General features: G+C 43.3%; 3 protein-coding genes across 3 annotated transcripts; 2 read left to right on the top strand and 1 right to left on the bottom strand.

Moving 5' to 3' along the window:
* The first annotated feature begins 80 nt into the window (after window positions 1–80).
* On the top strand, window positions 81–3,614 carry LOC109633261 (uncharacterized). Its single transcript, XM_020092993.2, has 3 exons — window positions 81–733; window positions 1,303–2,325; window positions 2,834–3,614. Exons 1-3 carry the CDS (start codon window positions 431–433, stop codon window positions 3,347–3,349), a joined length of 1,842 nt encoding a protein of 613 aa, XP_019948552.2. The 5' UTR covers window positions 81–430; the 3' UTR covers window positions 3,350–3,614.
* Window positions 3,615–4,458: 844 nt separating this feature from the next.
* On the top strand, window positions 4,459–15,123 carry vars1 (valyl-tRNA synthetase 1). Its single transcript, XM_020092900.2, has 29 exons — window positions 4,459–4,581; window positions 5,091–5,446; window positions 6,099–6,242; window positions 6,360–6,567; window positions 6,656–6,771; window positions 6,898–6,973; window positions 7,306–7,406; window positions 7,499–7,626; window positions 7,721–7,885; window positions 7,968–8,049; window positions 8,150–8,269; window positions 8,585–8,693; window positions 8,802–8,981; window positions 9,134–9,258; window positions 9,401–9,504; window positions 9,617–9,775; window positions 10,129–10,219; window positions 10,332–10,437; window positions 10,596–10,666; window positions 11,316–11,441; window positions 11,539–11,643; window positions 12,069–12,216; window positions 12,399–12,526; window positions 12,797–12,952; window positions 13,104–13,328; window positions 13,430–13,541; window positions 14,247–14,422; window positions 14,700–14,849; window positions 14,936–15,123. Exons 2-29 carry the CDS (start codon window positions 5,093–5,095, stop codon window positions 15,014–15,016), a joined length of 3,846 nt encoding a protein of 1,281 aa, XP_019948459.2. The 5' UTR covers window positions 4,459–4,581; window positions 5,091–5,092; the 3' UTR covers window positions 15,017–15,123.
* A 77-nt stretch (window positions 15,124–15,200) lies between these two features.
* abhd16a (abhydrolase domain containing 16A, phospholipase) lies at window positions 15,201–22,067 on the bottom strand. Its single transcript, XM_020093026.2, has 20 exons — window positions 21,911–22,067; window positions 21,334–21,390; window positions 21,148–21,214; window positions 20,367–20,453; window positions 20,023–20,108; window positions 19,849–19,922; window positions 19,582–19,689; window positions 19,317–19,431; window positions 19,125–19,226; window positions 18,942–19,005; window positions 18,803–18,852; window positions 18,409–18,532; window positions 18,221–18,325; window positions 18,073–18,136; window positions 17,902–17,958; window positions 17,224–17,286; window positions 17,061–17,137; window positions 16,573–16,671; window positions 16,403–16,449; window positions 15,201–15,809 (listed from the first exon to the last, which is right to left on the bottom strand). Exons 1-20 carry the CDS (start codon window positions 22,010–22,012, stop codon window positions 15,726–15,728), a joined length of 1,632 nt encoding a protein of 543 aa, XP_019948585.2. The 5' UTR covers window positions 22,013–22,067; the 3' UTR covers window positions 15,201–15,725.
* Between the last annotated feature and the right edge of the window lie 4 nt (window positions 22,068–22,071).

Genomic DNA, 22,071 nt, shown 5'->3' with positions numbered 1-22,071 from the left:
GACAGCTTTTAGTAGGTGTTGGCTTGGCTTGTGTACCTAACAGCAAGGGGATATAAAGGTGTAGCCATAGAGAGAGTATGAGGGAGGGGTGAAGTGGAGGTACAGCAAGAGGGAGAGTCAAAGAGGGTGGAACTGACAGAAGGGGGGTGAAGTTGTCAGGGAAAAGGAAATGAACTAGTAAGCAAGATAGTGCCTGCAACACAGAGAACAGCTGACATTAGAAGAAGACAGACATGGCTGGAGACAAACTGGAGGAGAGAGCAGGGAGCGAGTGAAGAAAACAACAAGAGACCAGCAGCCAACCTTGGCCACCTTATCTTTCCCATCTATATGCGGAAATCGCTGGATAATTTATAAGCCTCTCCCACTTGCTCTGTGTTATTGTGTGTGTCAGAGAGAGAGGGGGGGATTTGCTGAGCTCACCACCACCATGCTGTGTCCTGCTGCTGTCAGTGCAGCTGCTGTCTGGCTGCTGGCAGTGCTGGGCCCGGGCCTGTCTCTTTCAGCTGAGGACAACGCAGAGCAGGGTTTCACCCTTTGCAGCGACTGCTTCTACAGACAGACACCTCCTCTGGGAGCCTCTGCGGGGCCGCTGCTGCACCCAGTCTGCCACAGACTGCCCAGGGGACAAGCGTTCGCCACTCTGTCCAAACCAGCCTGTGACACAGCTGTCTACTCTGCCTTCCATCTCAGGCACGGATGGACAGAGGAAGAGGAGGGCGAAGAGCTCCTGGTAAGAACACATTTAAAGTGGTACAATGTCTTTTCGAATAATGGAATTTGAGGAATGAAGAACAGTATTTGAAGTACATGTGGCCTTTTTGACTCCTGGCCCACTCCTTAGTTGGGCACCGTGGCACCATTAACTGCCTAAATGTAAGATAAAGTGACTGAAAGTGGCTCCTCCAAAGTTATTTTACTTGATATTTTAAGTCCTTTTATGAATTATATCTTCAGTCAAGATTTTGAATGCAGGTAGAGTGTGTTGTGTGTTTTGGCTGTTGCATGGGTACTTTTACTGAAACCTCCATTACCGCTTCCACCACTGGAATTAACATTACATACATCAGCTCTGCCTTTGGCAAACTTAAACATTTGAAATCCCTGCATAATTATCTGCAACATCAGCAATTTTACATAGTTTCACTTGTGCTACAGTTAAAATTAATTGATTAAATAAAATGTGTGGATTCTTATTTGAAAATACTGGTTCATAAATCTCAAAGGTAATATCATGAATTATAACTAGTGGACATTTGCACTCACACCTTGTTAATTAGTTGTAATGGTTTTTTCTTCCAGTCAGAAGAGGAAAACAACATTAAAGCAGCAGCACCAATTCTCCTCAGAGGAGGAGGGGATCCATCTCATCCCGTCTCACCCTCAGACTCCCCTCTGCAACACTGGGACTCAACGGTCACAACACTGGTTCAGTCAAGCATCAGTCCTCTGTGCAGCACTTTAGAGGGAGATCTCTACATCCTGACCGGGGCGGGGGGTCTCAGGGCGGCTGAAGATGGAGATGAGGAGTGTCAGATGGGGCCACTGTGGTCTGCAGTGTGCTGCGCTGTCCCAGAGGGGAAGGGTGGCTTCAGCGTGGGGTTAATCAGAGAGACAGAAGGAGGGGACAGACAAGTGAGCATGAAGGAGCTGGAGGAGATGCTGGGAGTGGAAGAAATGTTCTCTGAAGGCTGTGGAGGAGCAGATGTGGAGACTGCTGGAATTCTTGTGGGTCTTCTGGGTGAGGGGAATCCTGAAAATGTAGAGAAGATGGATGTAGATGCTCCTGGCGAAGAGACGGGAGACACAGATGTGGATTCAGACACAGCTGGTCCAGACACTGAAGGGGAGACTTATCCTCAAGACACTGAAGCTGAGACAAATGGACAAAACACTGAAACTGAGACGAATGGACAAAACACTGAAACTGAGACAAATGGACAAGACACTGAAACTGCGACAAATGGAAGAGACACTGAAACTGGGACAAATGGACAATATACTGAAGCTGAGACAAATGGACAAGACACTGAAGCTGAGAATAATCCAGTTGTTCAGGCAGAGGAAGCTGGTGAAGTTGCACAGGAAACCTCAGCAGATGCAGTGGAATCAGCGAGCAGCAGGGAAGAGCACGGTGATGTGAGGCGTTCAGGAGCTGTCACATCAGAGTCTCCTGAGTCTTCAGCAGACCATGAGACTGTGGACGATCAGGAGACAGACACAAATTCCACCAGCACTCTGGTCTACATCCTCTCCACCACCATGTCCATTATCAAAGCTCCGCTGTACCCTGTTATCTCCACAGTCACAAAGTTACCTGGACAGGTGATACATTTTTCTGAACTTTTTAGAAACTTTGTTTAAACTTGAACTCGTACTCAAGTTATTTAGTTTAAAAATATTGAGATGTACCTTTTTATACCCCACACTGAAAAAAACAGTTGAACCAACTTCCAACTTCCCACCTGCATAATACTTGGTTATTAAATTTACTTCATAAATACAAAATAATGGATAACAAGGATAATAATTGATTATGATGTAGGTGAAAAGAGGGAAAAGTCTGCAAAGACAAGACATTTGTTTTTCATTAATTCCTTAGAGATAACCAAGGAATATTTTTTGTAAGAGTTCATGAAAGAAAAAGCAGAGAATTTAAGAGTCATTTAGTCAAATTTCCTCAGTCTGTGGTTAGAGCAGTCAGGAATGAGGTCTGGTCAGAAACAGGTGTAACTCGTAGTTCATGAAACTCCCTCAGGTATTTTTGCCATTTCATTATTCATTGCTTTTTATCTCACTTGTAAAAAATAACACTTGCTCTATCTCGATTCAGGTGACCTATGTTCTTCAGGAGGACCTCGGAGTTCTCTCTGCGTTGCCCGGAGACACCTTCTCCCTGCTCCACCTTGTGACCTCTGACCTCTTGTCCTGGATGGGCTCGGCTGCCGATCTGCTGCTCGGTGTTGGGGGAACTTGTGTCTACAGTGTCTACTGCTGCGCGTCATCCATGCTGGGAGCCCTGTACTGTCACTGCCACACTGGCGTCACCGGCATGGGGACCCTGGCCGGGGACACGGTGGGGGTAGTTGGCGACGCGGTGGATAATGCTTGGTGGGTGACTAAGTTCTTTGGAGGGCGGCTGTGGGAGCAGAGCGAGGGTTATGTGGGCACAGTGGCGTCAGAGATGGGCGGTCAAGCCAAAGCTGTAGGTGGAGGGTTGGGGAGGCTGACATGGAGAAGTGGAAACGGAGTGTTTAATATTTTTAGGCTGGGAGGGGGTTTCGTTATGGGGATTATGGATATGCTCATTGGTGCAGTGAGAGAGGGGTTTGGGCAGGAGTCAGAGTGAAGGAGGAAAGAAGATGAGACCATCAGGAATAAACCTTTTCATAAGTTTTCTTCAGGTTTGGTTTGTAAATTTCTGCTGCACAAAAGTAATAGTTCTTGATGTCCTCTGATGCCTTAGTTGTTATAGATGGATTACCACATGTGAACTGTAAACACACTGTGCACACCGTTCTTTTGGATGTAATTGTTCAGGACGATTCTTGTATGATACTTGTTGCATGTGTACATTTGAATAAAAGTAATGTCTGGTTTGCCAGAGTAACATACATCATTTCATCTTTGTCTATTCATTGGTATCTTTCTCTGATTTGGGACTTGAATGTAACTACTGTGTATATCTACAATTACTCACATTTCAAATTGAAATTCTGTATTTTTCTGTTCTACATTTATTTGTTTGTTTTGTTTTGACTTTAGTTACTAGTTACTATGCTCATTTACACAATCAGTTTAGAAAATATGACATCTTGTTTCACATTAAACTACCAAAAATAATCTAATGTAGTTAAAATAAGCTCCAGCTCAAGTGAAGTACAACAATTAAAGCTAATATAATATAATGATACAAGACTATAACAAATGTGTGGTTATTTATCTTCACCACAAATACTTATACATGTATTGATATAAATACCATCTTTATGGATCTGGCTGAGAAGGACTCAGCCAGATGTATAAAGATGTGTAAAGTTATATTGCGTCTTTTGCTTATGTAAACCATGTGATTATCTGAAATTAAAAATGTGATGTACTTGTATGAGTATTTCTATGTATGCAACTCTTTTAGGTGCAAAATGTATATCCTATGATATAGAGTATTTTTGTAAATGAGACAAACACTGGAGACTAGTTTAAACAGCCACAATCAGCTTTTACATACTCAACATACTATCATTAATTCCATATTAATAATTGTGCAACAGTATAGTCAATATGATAAGTGTCTTTCTGCACAATACATTATTTTATCTTCTGAATTGACGGATATTTGATTATATTTTGTTAATGACACAAAAATAAAGGCTGTATTCCTTTTTTCCCGCCACATGTTGATGTTGTTATTTTATAATTTAAAATAATAAAACTTGAACAGACTTCCGTTTGTTGACGGAAGTAGCGGATGAAACCCGGAAGTCGTTTCTTGCATCAGACGCAAGGAGGCGGAGAGAGGACTCATGTGGCTCTGTCGTGTCTGCTAACTTCAACTGACGTCTGTCTCTGGTTCATTCAAAGGTAGGAGGACAGATTAGGATCATTTTGAATAACAAGCCCCATATTATTTTAAACATTGGTCCCTAGGAGAACTTTGAAGCGAAGACTTTGTGCGTAAAGACGCTTTGAGCTCATGGTTTGCACCAAAGTTGGGGTTTAGTTAGTATCATTAGCTTAAGCTAACTAGCCTGGGACTACTTCTCCTCAGGCTTTGACAGTTGACGGAAACCAACCATCCACCGTCTGACACTGTGAAACGATGGTGTTTAGGGTTTTTTGTAATACGTTCTTTTCTATGCAATACGTTCACATCACTTTGTTTACACATCTAACAACCTTCTCTGACGTTGCCTGAAATAACAAAATAACCAGTTTGGAGCGTTTAAACAACACGAACACACCCTCTCCACCATGTCTGTACTAAAATGCCAGGCATATTTGTTTTGTATAGCTGGCAGCACAAAGAAAATTAACTGAGCTCGGGTCAGAATCAGTGTTTACCATTACAATCCTTTCTGTTTCTCCACCAGAGATGGCCACTCTCTATGTGTCCCCTCACCCCGATGACTTCAGGAGCCTTCTGGCCCTCCTGGCTGCAGAGTTTTGTCCAACCTCTTGCCCTCGGACCATCACAGAGGACCCTCCTGCGTCCCTGAATGCCCGCTCCAGACCGGCCCTGGTAATGGGAGCTGGGGAGGGTGACGCTGTCCTGAGCGGGGCCAGTGCTGTGGCCTGGTACCTGGCATCTCTGGGTAAGAGAGCCGGTGTAGATACCAAACAACAGAGCGAGGTGTGGCAGTGGCTCAGCTTCGCAGACAATGAGCTCACTCCTGTGTCCTGTGCTGTGGTCTTCCCACTGATGGGGATGATGGCAATGGATAAGAAGGTGAGAGGAGTATCCACATTCTTAATGTGAACCTGATCAGACCTGGTACAAACATCTGTCCTGAGAGATCCCATCACAAGTGGCTCGTCACATCTGGTATCAAAGTGTGTGCGTGTGCGTGTGTGTGAGAGAGAGAGAGTGTGTGTGTGTGTGTGAGTGTGTGTGTGTGAGTGAGTGAGTGAGTGAGTGAGTGAGTGAGTGAGTGTGTGTGTGTGTGTGTGTGTGTGTGTGTGTGTGTGTGTGTGTGTGTGTGTGTGTGTGTGTGTGTGTGTGTGTGTGTGTGTGTGTGAGTGAGTGAGTGAGTGAGTGAGTGAGTGTGTGAGTAGTCAGGAGGAGTTAAAATAATTTCATGCAGCTGTGGTGTAAAGAAATCTTTTACCAATTTAAGAGAGGTATCAATCAATATGTGAGTGTCGGTGTTGATGTTGTGCTGGCTGCCTTAAACCAATACAATTATTAGCTATAAGAAAAGTAAAAAAAAAAGAAAAGATTACTTCTCATTCATCTTCATATGTGGCCCCGGACAGATTATTCGTCACACAGTTAAAACAATAAGCACTTGTGATCATATCACTCAGGACAGATGGTCTGAATGGGGTCATAGACATTTGTATGATGTTTTGATGAGACTGTTTGACTCGTGCATTCTCAGCTCCAGCAGAGCTCTCGTGCAGAGTTGCTTCGTGTTCTTAAGGTTCTCAATCAGGCACTGGAACCAAGAACCTTCCTGGTGGGAGAGAGTCTCACCCTGGCTGACATGGCTGTAGCTACAGCTGTTCTTCTACCTTTCAAATATGTAAGTATGTTGTGCAACAACTTGTTGTTTTACAGGTTATCCTACATAGGTTCTTATTGTCCCCTAGCCTGATATCAGCCAATCATATTGTGATCACATTTTTCTTCTTATTTTTAGGCCCTGGAGCCACCAGACAGGAAAGTCTTGCCCAGTGTTACCAGGTGGTTTACAACCTGCATTAATCAGCCACAGTTTCTAAAGGTGTTTGGGAAGATCACTCTGTGTGAGAAAATGGTGCCTGTTACACCGAAGACGAACGCTGCTACAGATGCTAAAACTGCTAATGCCAGTCCTGCTGCTGACTCTGCTGACGCCACAGCTAATGGTCAGGAGGCTCTGTGCTACAGTTCATGGATATTTCTTTCTTTGTTGTAAACATTCGTCTGATTTTTCTGGGACATTTTCTTCCTCAGGTCCTCCAAAGACAGAAGCTCAGCTAAAGAAGGAAGCAAAGAAGAGAGAAAAGCTGGAAAAGTTCCAACAGAAGAAGGACATGGAGGCGAAGAAAAAGATACAGCCACCAACCGAGGTAAAGATTACCGTCAAAAACAGAAGCTTGAAAAGATTGAAAAACAAAAATATGGACAGATATAAAACAGATATTTACATGGGTTGCTTGATAGCAGTTTGTGTGTGTTCTGTTTTCTTTCTACAGAAAAAAGCCAAACCTGAAAAGAAAGAGTTGGGTGTGATCACATACAATGTCCCCACTCCTTCCGGGGAGAAAAAAGGTGATTAATCTCAATGGGAAGGTGGGATTCTATGTAATAGAGGTATACACTCAGCATCACTGCAGAGGGAAGCTGCTGTGGTCACTATATCGACTGGAAAAAAGGAGCATTCAGCCTCTAAAAGACATTAACTTCTAAGAGAGCTGCTGTGCAGATGATTGCACAAATAGATTTCTTACAGACTCCTGAAGACTCAGGAGTAGATAATTGTTTTAGAGGGCTGCGAAAAGTTAACACAACATGTCATAAAATGTATAATAAGCAGAATGCAGTTATCACAATTAGCTCCAGGCCCTTTTTCCAACCCCTCTCTTTTTCTTTGCTGGTGTCAGATGTCGTTAGCCCCCTTCCTGACGCCTACAGTCCTCAGTATGTGGAGGCTGCCTGGTATCCATGGTGGGAGAAGCAGGGATTCTTCAAACCTGAGTATGGGGTAAGAAAGTCCTCCCCCCTCTGTCTCTACAGTAAAATAATGTCACATTTTTCATTGATAACCGCGTTTCTCTCTCATTCTATATTCTGCAGAGGAAGAGCATTAGTGAGCAGAATCCTCGTGGCGTCTTCATGATGTGTATCCCTCCACCTAACGTGACTGGTTCACTTCACCTGGGTCACGCCCTCACCAACGCCATTCAGGACAGTCTCACCAGATGGTAGCCGCAGATGGACTGTTGGCAGTAGCCTTAAAATAGTCATGTATTTAATAAGACTCTTGTGTTTGTTGACGGCATGTTTGAAATTCTCCAGGCACAGGATGCGAGGCGAGACCACCCTGTGGAACCCGGGCTGTGATCACGCTGGCATCGCCACCCAGGTGGTGGTAGAAAAAAAGCTGATGAGAGAGAGGGGTATGAGCCGCCATGACCTGGGCAGGGAAAACTTCATCGAGGAAGTCTGGAAGTGGAAGAATGAGTGAGTTGAGGAAGAGTTGAAACCTGTGTGGACAATATTGGAATAAAAATGAAAATCAAACATGACTGTTTTGCCTTTTTAGAAAAGGAGACCGTATCTACCACCAGCTGAAGAAACTTGGCTCCTCTTTGGACTGGGACCGAGCCTGCTTCACCATGGACTCTGTGAGGTTTTTTTTCTCTGAAATCCCTAAACCTATATTAATAACATTTAAAAGAATTATTTCTTGTTCTCACGTATTAACCGTTTTTCTTCTACCTCCAGAAACTTTCCTATGCCGTCCAAGAGGCTTTTATTCGCATGCATGAAGAGAATGTGATCTATAGGAGCAAGAGGCTGGTGAACTGGTCCTGCTCACTGAACTCTGCCATCTCTGACATAGAGGCAAGTTATTTACTTTACTCTCTGATTTAAGCATTTTGGTTAAATATCAATCAGTCTTACCTGTTTATCTAGATAGATGATGATCTATCGAAAAAAACAAACTGTTCAACTCTTGACTCTTGAAGTCACATCAAGGTGCAAAATATGTTATAATAATTTTAGAATTAGGGTGATAAAAGTATAATTTTAGTATTCATATCGAATCTACGAAGCCCTACTTCATTAACCCTGTAAGCAGACTGTAACGGACAGATTCAAACAGTCAGTGCTGACCATGGTGTCCTCTCCTGATTAAATCCTCTGATTGGTTTGCAGGTGGATAAGAAGGAGCTCACTGGCAGGACTCTGTTGCCTGTACCTGGTTACAAAGAGAAAGTGGAGTTCGGGGTCCTGGTGTCGTTCGCATACAAGGTGGATGGTTCAGGTGCGTGAGCTTGTGGGTTAAAAAAAAAAAGGTTTTGAACAAAGAAATCTTGTTCCACGCGAGTAATTCTGTTTTTCTGTTCCATTCGTCCTCTTTTCGTTTCTGTAGACGAGGAAGTGATTGTGGCCACGACTCGTATCGAGACAATGCTGGGAGACACGGCTGTGGCTGTCCACCCCACTGACCCCAGATATCAGCATCTGAAGGGGAAAATGGTGCTGCATCCCTTCTGTGACCGGAAGATGCCGATTGTCTTTGATGACTTTGTGGACATGAGCTTTGGAACAGGTAGACGCTGTTACAGGAGAAGAAGAGCTGTCTGTCGGTCTAGAGTGTACTGTGAACAGTAACAAATCGTTAAGTCACTTTTCCTCATTATGGCTGTTGTTGTTTTTTCTCTTTTCCACCTCTCATGTCCCTCTGCACCATTTTCTATTCAGGCGCTGTCAAAATCACCCCGGCTCATGACCATAATGACTACGAGGTTGGAGAGAGACACAATCTGGCCTTCATCAACATCTTGGATGAGAATGGCCTGCTCATTAATGTGCCTCCTCCCTTCCTGGTACACTGTCTCATTATCGTCCTTCCCCCTGCAATGAGGCTATCTCCAGTGTGACACTAAAAGTCATCCCTCTTTGTAGTTTGCCCGGCGCAGCAGTTTCATTTCTTCATTTTTCAGTTTTGAACTTCTTTCTGTCCCCCAGGGCATGAAGCGTTTTGAGGCCAGGAAGTCAGTGTTGCAGGCTCTGAAGGATAGAGGCCAGTTTAAAGAGATCAAAGATAACCCCATGGTCGTTCCAGTCTGCAGGTAAAGGTGACTTAGCGTGTGAATAAGTCAAACATAATTCATTTAGTGTTTTAGGTTTTATTTACCTATTCAGGATCATCTTTTAAGCCACAATGTGCATCTACTCCATCAGTCGTTCCAAGGATATCGTGGAGCCGCTGCTGAAGCCACAGTGGTACGTGAACTGCAAAGACATGGGGAAGGAGGCCGCGGACGCCGTCAGAGAGGGACGACTCAAAATCATCCCCGATCACCACCTGAAGACGTGGTTCAACTGGATGGACAACATCAGGTAATTACCTCCACCAACAACGTCATGTTTTCGTCTGTTTGTTTGTATCTCACCTAGTTTACACAAAGGTATGGGTCAGGTTTTTAAATAGAAATGAAAATACCTAAAGTCTCTAAATCTACTGGCACATAAGAGAAAGTAAAACTGCAAATCCTCAAATAATGTTTTGTAATTTTTGCTAAATTAAAAGTCACAGAAATTATTAATTGATTATCAAAATTGTTGCTGATTAATTTTCTGTTGATCAACTGGTTTAAATGAATCAACTGATTGTTTCAGCTCTGGGCAATAGATTACTGTGATTTATGAAGTGTGCAGTGAGTCCTTCAGTTATCCATCCATCTTCCTCTCAGGGACTGGTGCATCTCTCGACAGCTGTGGTGGGGTCATCGAATCCCTGCTTACTTCGTCACTGTCAATGATCCCTCTGTGAAACCAGGAGAGGTAAGACCATGTCTGTTAATAGTGTCAAGGTTTTCAGAATGTGTCTCGTTCTGTATGAATCGTTAGTTTCCTTTATTTATTTCCCTCTCTTTTTGCGTTTTCTGTTCTTTAGGACATGGACGGTCACTACTGGGTGAGTGGGAGATCAGAGGAGGAGGCCAGAGACAAGGCAGCAAAACGCTTCAATGTGTCTGCTGACAAAATCACCCTCAGACAGGGTAAGATTGAACAGCTTTTCATTCAGCAATCTCATTACCACAACGGCCATAAAGATTATTTAATCAGATCATGTTATGCCACTTCACTGATTCACCTAATTTAATTCATTCTTTGCTACATTTATACAGATTAGATAACTTTTGTCCCTGCGTTTCAGATGAGGACGTTCTGGACACTTGGTTCTCTTCTGGCATTTTCCCCTTCTCTATCTTCGGGTGGCCTAATGAGGTAAAAGAATGAGGTCTGTCAGCTTTCTACTGACACAAAGGGCCCTTCACTCCGTCTATCTGCAGTCGATATTACTATTATCAAAACGCTAACCTCAGGTGCAGAACAAAAACGAACTGTAAAAACTAAAGATTATTTGGAAACAACCACCCCTAAAACCTGATCAAATTGCCATTTACAAACATTTTAATATATTATCCTCCGAAGCAAAGAGACATGAATTTGGCTTTCATTGCAAATCGTTGAAGTTATCTTTTAACCCTTTTAGCAACGAAACACTGCTATAATCTGCTTTAATATCACTCTCACTGCTTAGATCGTCAGCAATTGCCTTAAATACCACTTTAAAAACTTTTTTGCATGATAAGAGCTCTGAAAAACAAACTACATTTCCCATAATTCATTATTTTAGCAAATGCATTTCAGTCACATTTCTTGAAAAAAATGTGCACCAATGTGTCTGTAAAGGTAGAAGCATGCAAACATGCACAGGGTCTATACAAGAGTATATACCTGCATTTGTTGCATCTGGTGTAAAATGCGATAAACTGGTTTGTGTCCACTTCAGAATATTTTAAAGTGTTCATATAAAAATTTAGACAGTGCTCATCAGTGTATTTCCGTCATAAATGTTGTGGTCTTCCTTTAGAACCAGGACCTGAATGTGTTCTATCCCGGCACGTTGCTGGAGACGGGCCACGACATCCTGTTCTTCTGGGTTGCCCGAATGGTGATGATGGGCCTCAAACTGACGGGCAAGCTGCCCTTTAAAGAGGTGAGACCAATCAAAACTGTCAAAACCGATACGTAACACAGAATCTGATTTTAGTTTTATTAACTGGACGTGACTCTGTAATGATTTCTTTTCACAGGTTTATCTGCATGCGGTGGTGAGGGATGCCCACGGAAGGAAGATGAGCAAGTCTCTAGGCAACGTCATTGACCCCCTGGATGTCATTACAGGAATCTCCCTGGAGGTAAATCCTTATCACGATTTGATGCATGTTCAGATACACACCGACACACGCAGTCTTCCCTGTCTCCCATTTGAGTTGTCTTTTACATGGTCGCCACACACTCATTGCTCCTCTGGGGCCAATATCCTTATGTAAGCTTTATTAAGCACCTTTTTCCGCTTCCAACAAGCTTTTATTGCGGCCATCAATCTCTCCACCAGCTGGAGGCGAAACTGCTCCGTCAGAGGAAGCAGAACCGTCCTCTAGAGGGCACTGAAGGACTGGTAGTGAACTGCACTTCACCCTTAACTTTTCCTTACAAGGTCCTTTCCTGTCCGTCCAATTAAGGCATCAAGAAGCAGCCGAGAGGGGCTTCTCGTTCCCGAGACAACCCATTGTTTTATTTTTCAGTGGTGACATTCCACTTTATTCTCTCTACCCTCCAGGGTCTTCACGCCCAGTTGACAGACAGCAACTTGGATCCTTTGGAGGTGGAGAAGGCAAAGCAGGGCCAGAAGTCAGACTACCCAAGTGGCATCCCAGAGTGTGGCACAGATGCTCTCCGTTTTGCCCTGTGCGCCTACACAAGCCAAGGTGAACTTGTTTGTCTTTTCTGTGGCTCTTACCCTCTCTTCTCTCTTGCCTGCGTTGGCCGTCGGCCTGCATCTCTGCTTTAAATTCACAAAACATATCAAAATACTGGAAAAACAGCATTTCAGTCCTGTCAGTTTTTAATGCTTACTGAATGATCGTTTGTTCCTTTTTGTGTCCCTCAGGCAGAGACATCAACCTGGATGTCAACCGCATCCTGGGTTACCGTCACTTCTGCAACAAGCTGTGGAACGCTGTCAAGTTCGCCATGAAGAGTCTGGGAGACAACTTTGTGCCATCAGAGAAAGCCCAGGTGAGACCAGGAGAAGAGATGAAGGACAAACAGAACATAATGAAACACTGCACTATATTTTTTATATTCATCCAGTGACATATGAGCCTTATTGTGAGCAAGTCAGTGCTTAGTAAAACTGTTTTTTTTCTCAGTATTTGTCTGGGGGTATAGTTTGCTGCCCTGTTTTGTATTCATAGGCTTTTACATGTTGACATCTGGGAGGTAACAAGTACAAGTGTCATGTTAACTGAATCTGAACATTTCCTCTTTGCCATGGTTCCCTCCCAGTTGTGTGGAGAGGAGAGTGTGTCAGACAGGTGGATTCTGTCTAGACTGAGCGCTGCTGTCGGCCTCTGCGACGCCAGCTTTAAAGCGTACGACTTCCCGGGCATCACCACCACCATTTACAACTTCTGGCTGTACGAGCTCTGTGATGTCTACCTGGTAAGAACCATTCAGACACTGAGCAGCCACGGTCCATTTACCTTGTGACGAAGTGTAAAAAGTTCAACAAAGGGCTATGGTGTCTTAAATGAAGCATACAAAATTCCACTACTTTTCTCTCATCTCCTGTTCTCCTCCTCTTGATCTCCAGGAAAGTTTGAAACCAGTGTTCAGTAAAGCTGAGGAAGACGACGCCAGCCAGAGACAAGCCCTGGTTTCCAGACAGAGCCTCTACACCTGCTTAGAGGTCGGTCTGCGCCTCCTCGCTCCCCTGATGCCCTTCGTCACTGAGGAGCTCTACCAGAGGCTTCCACGAAGACTACCTCAGAGTGACCCCCCCAGTATCAGTGTCACATCCTACCCCGACACAGAGGAGGTGAGTTTGAGAACAGAGGGTTGTGTTAAAACTCACCAATATACAAACAGAAGTCGAGTCAAGTCTTTGAGAGTGATACATTTTAATTTCTTTCATTGTAGTTCTGCTGGCAAAGTGAGGAGATCGACCGTGACATGGAGTTTGTTATGACTGTGGTCAAGACCATCCGCTCACTCAGAGCTGACTACAACCTGAACAAGACCCGAGCTGACTGTGAGTTATTACACAAAATAAATTTTCTTTCAAGGCCAACTGTACTTCATCTCAATTAGCTATTATGGTCGTAACATAATGATGGCTCTTCATAACATTTTACCCAAGCCCTCTTTTGATGAAAACTTTTTCAAACACTGCAGGATCGTCGTTAAATGATAAATCGGTCGGGTTCTAATACTTTTATTAAGAAAGAGTTGATCTAACAACCATGTTGAGTTTATAAACAAGCAGCATTAAATTAGATAAAATTACAAAACAGCATGTTTACACAATAATGCATCTGTAACAGGTTAGTGATAGGTTACACAACAGGAGTTAGGGTTAGTGTAGGAGTACTTCTACTTCTCCGAAGAAGCCAATTTTACTGAAATTGTTTATTTAGTTAATGCAGGACTTTAACAGTGTTTTGACTTTGTGGTTTTGTTACTCTTACTTATGAGCCTGAAAACATTCGCACTTCAAATCTTTGTGTATGAGTCACACGGGAAATAAGAAACACCACTCCAGGAACTCCGCTAGCAGAAGCACACACATCAGTTACTCCTTGTCACTGTTGTTCTTTCATGTGACATATGGAACAGTTTCTCTTCTGTTCACACGAATGTTCTCAGTAAAACAGTCAGTATATTGAATCTTTTATGTATATTGTTATTTAAGTACGTAAATGATGCCTAACCTTCACTTTGCACCCGTCTCTCCCAGGCTATCTCGAGTGCATAGACTCTGCTACTGCTTCCCTGGTGCAGAAGTTCAGTCTGCAGATTCAGACCTTGTCACATTCTCAGGCCATCATCCCTCTGACAGCTAACCAGCCCGTCCCAGAAGGCTGTGCTGTGGCTATTGCCTCTGACAGATGTACTGTCAACCTTATGCTCAAGGTGAGGGCTGGTGATCTGTTTGGTTCCTCTCATCTGTGATGTGCAAATAGATTAGTGTGGATGACTTTAGTCGTTTATCATTTGATCTTAAGGTTCCACATTGGTCAAATTAACTTGACCTGAATAAGAGTTAAGAGTATAAATGTACATCACTCTGAAGTGATCAAGGTACATATGATATGAATATTTAACTAGGTCTGCTCCACTGTTTCCCCTGAAATAACCAGATTGTAGATTTTATTAGTCATTCATTTCGCTTCATCTTTTATTTCTTCAGGGTCTCATTGATTTGGAGAAGGAAGTGGCGAAGCTAATGACAAAGAAAGGTGACTTGGAAAAACAAATGGCTAAACTGAGAGAGAAGATGGCGAAGAGCGACTATAAGGAGAAGGTGCCAGCGAAGGTGCAGGAGCAGGATGCCGAGAAGGTGGGAGAACTAAATTTAACCCGCAGGGTTTCTCCGGGTGCAAAGATGTGAACTCCTGGTAAATAATCGCTTCCTTTTCTCCGCAGCTACGGCAGAGTCAAACTGAACTTGAGAAAGTGACGGACGCCACGGACAACTTCCGGAAAATGATGCAACCTTCCCCCTGAGTGAGGTTTCATCAGGATTTATTTCCACTTCTTTCAAGTTACTTTTCATATTAATTTTTCAAGATCATATTATGAAGGGAATTCAATAAAGCTCTTAAGGTTGAAAATTGTGTTCAGTGAGAGAGTATATTATGTGCAATTTGTTGAAACCTTTCATCAAGCAACAAACAACTAATTCAGTCCCTTATGTCAAACATTTTATTCAACTTATTTAATAGAACCTTTTTCGAGCATAGCTCTGTTCAGAAAGATAGTGGCCACAGAAAAAAAAAATAAAACCTGAAAAGCCTAAACTGTCTGGCTGCATTTCTAAAGATTAAACATCAACAATATTTATATTAACTTGTGGTTGTGTATTAGTTTACTCCCTGGTGTTTCTTTACAAATACAGCCAAAGAGGGAACAATGGAAGGAGTGAGTGATGGCTTGTGCATTTACTTCAAATGCATCCTTTTCTTTTTGAGGAAACGAACACTAAAAAAAATGACTAAACACTAACCTTAACAAGAAAAGATGTACTATAGTTTGCAAGTTTTTGGCCGGGTTAGAGTAGACCAGATCTTTCCGGATGCCACCACAGCAGCAATATATGACAATAAATCTGTCTTGCAGAGAGGAGAACTCACAGTAATACATTCACAACATGCCAAGAACACACGCTGACCGCGGGCTGTTCTTTTCCTCTCATCCATCCACCTGTTTTCTTTCTTCACAGTCTCCAGGGTGAGTGGAACTCAGAGGCGGGGAGAGGAGTGCAGTGTGTTGTCTCAAAGTTTCGCATGTACTTCCGTGCCTTGGAGAGAGAGACAGAAAAGAGAGTGGGGACGGAGGAGGAATTGAGAATGAGAGGTGTGGGAGGGAAATGAACAAAAAGTGCAGAACTTGATTATATTAGGTTCGGTGTGTCTGGCGCACATCTCTCCCATCTCTTAAGGGTTTACATGGGGAGGTGAATAAAGTCCAATTCAGAAGGCATTACCCGGGGAGGAAAAGCACAGCATTAGCTGTAATTGATGGCACTCCTCTTGTTTGATGTTAAATGACTTCAATAAGCTGAGCGTGGTGAAATATATTACACCAGTCAACCTGAGAGCACAGGTGAGCTGGTTGCTATGGCAACCGGGAAAGTGTTTCTCAGCAGTAATGATGTCTGCGAGTAGCTGTGATGCGTTTTCTTTTTTTTTTGTGGAGTGTGAGAGAAGGGGAAGGTGAGCCTAAAGCAAGTAAATGGGGGCTTATTGTAGAAAAGGAAATTAGACTTTGTACGTGTGAAGGGAAGAACCAGAGATAAAGACCACAGGTGGCTGCCCTTTAACCCAGACAGGAAGAAAAACTAGTGTACCCGCTGAGATGGAGAGCATGGTTAACAATAGATCATTTCCTTACCAAGAAAAGAGCCAGCTGCCGCCTTCCCTCCAGAGTCATATCCTCACCTGGTAACAGTAAGAGTGTGTCAGACCAGATAGGAACACTAGGAGGTGATACATGCAGCTACGAGGGCTGTGCTGTGTGAAGTTTAATTTGCCTATTAAATGTGAAAGGAACTCGGGGCTTACCAACACTCCATGGAAACAAAGCATCTCTGTCCGCCTGATATGACTGCAGCACAGACACACACCAGTCGTCGTCCACTTCATAACCACTGTACACAGATGCTGGAGGGCAAGAGTGAGCTGGCGTTACACAATGATGCGCTTTACATTCATTTATTCTATTTTACACAACTCTGACAGAGTCAAAATGAGAAATTATAATTAATCCAACCATAGACTTAATATTAAGATGGACCACTCACCTCCACTTCCTCCCACAAATATCCCTTACATACATCAGTGAGAAAAGAACTACTTACTTTCTCTTTGAGAAAAATATAGTTGACAAATATTTTTTTTTTTATAGTGACCATCCACTAACGTTTTATGACCCATACTGCAGCTAGCCACCAGGGGGTGATTGAGAAGCTTTGGCTCCACTTTTGGGAAAGTGTCATGTCGTCCATCTTTATATGCAGTCTATGAAATGTTGATGGTGTGAACACACTCACCTTCCTCTATTTGATTAGAGGCTCCCAGCCAATGTCTGACAGCTCTGATCCCTTCATCTGTCATTATTTTAGGATACCTGCACAGAAAAAACATGTCACTCAAAAAGTCCAAGCAGAGCAGATGCAAAAGTTGGACTATTGAGAATTAAACATTGAGACTCACCTGAACTGCAGCAGTTTGAGCAGGAGGTCATTGCCTCTGTTGGACATGACGTCCTCTGGACCCCTGGAGAACAGTAAACAGTGTTGGAGTAAATTTAGAGATTTCTTCCCTCTACGAAACCACAATGGTGGTGAGCGCAAGAGGTAGTTGTTTTTTTGTTTGTTGGTTGGCAGGATTATGTTAAAACTTCCAACCGTTTTCAATGACATTTTGTGTAGGGATGGGACACAAGGAATAGTAAGGAGGAATGTTTAGAGGATTGAGTGTGTGAAATTCAAGATAGAAATAAAAAACTTGATGTGGTGAATTTAAATGTAGTTTCATAAGGGGACTGTTGGTGGAGGTAGGTTCTCTGAGGGACGGGGTTAGGGTTATTTATCATACCATTCAGCTCAAGTTTCTTACTGAAATATAATATTCATAGAACTTTGCTGTGAACTTTTTTTTTTTTTAAATAGAAGGCACTTCAAAGCCCAAAGCTCATCATCTTAGGGAGGTTGAGGCAGTTGTAAATAGCTTTGGAACAGTGAATATCATAAAACCTATCAGGTGCAAATTTTACAAGCTTCTGGTAACATTTTAATTTAATCAAAACACTTTGATTGCACATAATGTTCCTAAAACAATAAAATGCACTGTGCTGCTATATTTACTGAGAGATTGACTGTGGGCACTTACGTTGTGGTGATGATCTCATCTCTAGTTCTTCGGATCAGCAGGACTGGTCCCTGGTATCTTGAGGAAGAGGAGTTATGTTAGTCATTAACCACATCATCGCATTATATTGTATTATGATGCATCATCATATTCTTATGATGATTAGTTTCACTATAAACTTCTCCCACTCACTTGAGCAGCTGCTCTGCGTTGTTGAGGTTCATGTACTGCCTGACTGTGTGCTGCACCAACGGTCCTGGGGGAGAACACAGTCTCAGTTATTGAAATAAATCGAGGAGATGCAGATTTATGTTCAGGACCTTTAACCTCTAGGACTCACTCCAGCTGTCGGGCATGACCTTGAGGGCCAGAGGCAGGAGGTCATCAAACGAGGCATCCAACACTACTGACTGGACCTCTGGGTATGACATCACTGCCCAACTGGCTGGGGGAGGAAATAAGGGAGAGAATAGGATGAGTCACATTTACAGCATTAAAACATGCTGAAGATGTACTGGTGTAGTGTACCTGTGAATCCTCCTATGGACCAGGCATACATGACTATGTCATTGAGCTGGAAGCCCAGTTCATGTGTTGCAAACTGGATCACTACATCCATGGCATTGGCCTCATTCTGGGGTAATGGCACTCCCTGGCAAATAGATCCAAGTGGAAAAAATAAATCAGGCAGTTAAAATAACACTCAAGCCACCAACTGTACTTCTAAAGGGTTAACATGTTTATAATCTCTTGTTCCACTTTACTGATATCATCTACTGTGGCACTCTGCCTGCCCTCTTGTGCAACTCTGTCCAACCGAAACCAGAATATCGACAAACTGTTTTTACCCTGCATTGTTTGTGCAGACTGGGTGAAACTGTTTAGCTGTGTTTATGGCATTAACTGTGATAACGCTGCTCACCGTACTGCCTCCAAAGCCAGGGTGGTTCCAGCCCAGCACAGAGTAGCCCCCTACAAAATCAACAGAAGCTTTAAATCTGACTCAAATACAGTTTCAGACTAATAGAACATAAATATGAAAATTGAAGAATACTCCTCACCCTCCAGTGGAGTGTTCATACAGCCCACCTCATAGAAGCCAGCGTTCCCCTCACAGCAGATGACCTGTGGCACAGTTCATACATTTCAGGAACAATTTGTGATGCGTTTCATGCAACAGAAGTTATGTTGCACCCTGGAACAAGCCCAAGACACAAAAACATAAAACCATTGCAGACAATTACCAGAGTCTGGCTGTTTGGTCCCCCGTCTCTCCTTCGATCCACAAACATTGTGTCGATCTCATTCCCATCACAAGCCACAAGCTTGTTCCTTTGGCCATCAAACTGTGAAAAAATGGAGGGAAATTGACAGAGAATGGTGATAGCTATTTATTAAAACAAGCATTGTCAGTTAAAAGGTGTGATTGTGTTTACCTCTTCGATCAGCCTAGCCTGGCCTTGCTGGAGCATGGGCCTCATGGCTTTCTGCAGTAAACCTACAGAGCCAGGATACAGCATCCTCCTCCCGAATGTGTGAACAATAAGATAACTGCAGAGGAAGAGAGTAGACATGATGACACTGTTGCACCATTTAACACTGTATTTCACTGGTAAAAAAGAGATGAGAAGACAAGGGTGAAATAAGATGCAATCCTCTCCCGTCTGTATTTTTGGATCCTGCTGTATGAACTGCATTTACCTGATGATGTGACATGGGAGAGTGCGCACAGAGTTGAGGACACTGTCTGCTGCTCCTCTTAATCTGGGCTCTGGCTTCAGCAGAGAGACACCAGCTTTGGACAGTTTCCTGTCACACACAAAGTCAAAGGCTTAGAATGAAACAAAGGAGCCACAAACCGTTTAACAGTCAGTGGATTCAGTTGGTTAACTTCACAGAACAGTGAATTAGTTGTGAAAAGAATTGCAGCGAACACAAGGCCATTTGGATATAAGAGCGAAAACGTACGGATTGCTGACTTCTGTCCAACTGAAATCTGAAGGCCAGTGTGAGAAGTCAAAGTCGTAACACCTCAGCTTTTTCTTTATGAGAGAACAAAGAATAGGGCTTCAAGTCAAATTCTGAAGAACTAGTACAAAGGGTAAATTCTTGCTTTGTGTTTCAAAGATTTCGAGGTTTCACCTTATTTGCTGGAGTGTGATTTTTTTTCGTTTCTTCAAGAATGGAGATAAACTGGAGATACTCTGAGTTCTTCCATCTGCCCCACCCTGAGGGAGAGACGAGACGAGGAGAAGGGAAAGGCAAAGATTAACAGATCGATGAACACATCACAAAAAACACACATTGCTGCAAAGCTTCAAGGGTGTGTTTAGTATGCTTTGTGGTTGTACACCTTGTCCAACTGACTCTGTGATGATTACATTTTATTGGCCTGCACAGGATTATCATCTGAACATCAACATCATATCTAATGATGAATTTATTGAATTAGTCACAGCAGTCTCAGCTGAAATCTAAAGCCTCACCTCTTAGACAGGCCACTCCTAGAAGACACACCAGCACGGTTCCCAAATACTGACTCACTGGAACCAACTTACTGCTGCAGATGTAACCTAAAAGCACAAACAGCAACAGTGACACAGACGTTTACACTGTCCCCCACAGCTCTGCCAGGGCCGAGCCTCATTAACAGCACCAACACAAAGATTTACAGGCTGACAACTGCTCTGCAACCATCTGCATATCAATATCCAGAGCTCAATTATACAATAAGGATTAGAACACAACCTCACGTAATTACTTCCTATTGATGTGCAGTCTTACTGGAATGATACACTTGTTTCAATTTATATTAATCTCACAGCAGTTCCCAAGAAGAACCCACAGCAGTATTTTCTCTGCTTTAACAGAGGGAGAGAAAAACACTGCCGGTCCCTCGAATGAGACTTCTACTCTTACATGTCCAGGTAAAAAAGAGGCTTGGTTTGATCCTCGGCTCCTACAGGCAGCTCCCTTCATCTCTATCTGACATTTTATTATGTATAAAGACTTTAAACTCTGACACACTTTTCCATTATGTTACAAACTGTTTCTTCTAAATGTTGTAAAGACTGTTATTTCGCTGATGTTCTAAGGCTACACAGGGATCCCTCACATGTTATTTTCCTCTGTTAATAGGTTTTGTGTTTTTCCTTACTCTTGATGAGGACAGAGGATGGTGAACCTTGATAAGCTCTATGCCACAAATTGTGATTTGATAATATAGAAATAATCTGTCTCTCCCTGAACATAGATCATACAACCTACCTTTCCTGTACAGATAGCAGAGGAGCAGAGGGGAGCTGTAGTAGGACAGAGACCACAGAGCTGAAGCCTGGGGGGAGAAAACAAACACACACACACACACACACACACACACACACACACACATTACCTGACTGAACTTCTCATATCTGATTCACATGAAATGATCAGTCTTACGGAGATACTGACCCAGCCAAGGATGCTGTCGGTGTGTTTCTCCACAATCCTGGGTTGGTAGCTACATCCCTGGAAACAGAAGGGGACACTTCCTAATTAGGAACAGTGCTGCTGCTAACGTTAGCTTAGCATGTAGCACTGGCTGCAGTCACTTAAAGATGTCTGAGGGATACATATTCCAACTACACACCACTCTGCCAGAGTTAACATGAATGTGTGTGGTTGTCATTATTCGTTGTCGGTTCATCGGAAAGCTTTTCTACTTTAGTTTGGGCAGTTTCCCCCCTCAGCTGATTTGTAGCTTCCGTTAGCACACGTGTGATACAGTTCTGGAGACAACATGTAGCGAAGCTTCAGTCAGACTCTCTGATGGTGTTACAGTAGAATAATAAAGTCAGGGTCCACCTGCCGCTGACACTTCATTCATTCACCGCCCGTGACCGCGGCGGTGACAGCGGAGCTTCAATAACAGACCGCTGACACTTCCGGGCCGCAGCCGCAGGCGGGTCGTCGCTGTGACAGGAATCACGGCTCTGCTCCCACACTCAGGTGATTTTAAACACACACCCAGACACTCAGACGCTCCTACCCTTCTTCCTGCTCGGCCCTCGGCTCGAGATTGTTCCGGTGTCCGGTGAATTCGCTGCAGATGAGGCCCTAAAACACAGCGTAACCACAGCCAGCTAGCCATTCTGCCACTACGAAGAGTACGGAAGCCTGCGCTGACCACACAACCAAAACGCGAAACAC

This window comes from Paralichthys olivaceus, chromosome 13 (assembly GCF_024713975.1).
Source record: "Paralichthys olivaceus isolate ysfri-2021 chromosome 13, ASM2471397v2, whole genome shotgun sequence".
Lineage (NCBI taxonomy): Eukaryota > Metazoa > Chordata > Actinopteri > Pleuronectiformes > Paralichthyidae > Paralichthys > Paralichthys olivaceus.
Note: the sequence above shows the minus strand (reverse complement) of the source record. Positions and strands in the feature narration are given on the sequence as shown.

What these genes read in the sequence shown, in the direction of transcription:
- LOC109633261 (XM_020092993.2), top strand. Translation starts at nt 431, where the DNA reads ATGCTGTGTCCTGCTGCTGTCAGTGCAGCTGCTGTCTGGCTGCTGGCA. An exon ending in AGGAGGGCGAAGAGCTCCTG is followed by an intron (nt 734 to 1,302) that starts GTAAGAACACAT and finishes TTTTTCTTCCAG; the next exon opens with TCAGAAGAGGAAAACAACAT. An exon ending in TCACAAAGTTACCTGGACAG is followed by an intron (nt 2,326 to 2,833) that starts GTGATACATTTT and finishes ATCTCGATTCAG; the next exon opens with GTGACCTATGTTCTTCAGGA.
- vars1 (XM_020092900.2), top strand. Translation starts at nt 5,093, where the DNA reads ATGGCCACTCTCTATGTGTCCCCTCACCCCGATGACTTCAGGAGCCTT. An exon ending in TCTTCGGGTGGCCTAATGAG is followed by an intron (nt 10,667 to 11,315) that starts GTAAAAGAATGA and finishes GTCTTCCTTTAG; the next exon opens with AACCAGGACCTGAATGTGTT. An exon ending in GCAAGCTGCCCTTTAAAGAG is followed by an intron (nt 11,442 to 11,538) that starts GTGAGACCAATC and finishes TTCTTTTCACAG; the next exon opens with GTTTATCTGCATGCGGTGGT.
- abhd16a (XM_020093026.2), bottom strand. Translation starts at nt 22,012, where the DNA reads ATGGCTAGCTGGCTGTGGTTACGCTGTGTTTTAGGGCCTCATCTGCAG. An exon ending in GATGAGATCATCACCACAAC is followed by an intron (nt 17,287 to 17,901) that starts GTAAGTGCCCAC and finishes ACTGTTCTCCAG; the next exon opens with GGGTCCAGAGGACGTCATGT. An exon ending in CTCTAATCAAATAGAGGAAG is followed by an intron (nt 16,672 to 17,060) that starts GTGAGTGTGTTC and finishes CTTGCCCTCCAG; the next exon opens with CATCTGTGTACAGTGGTTAT.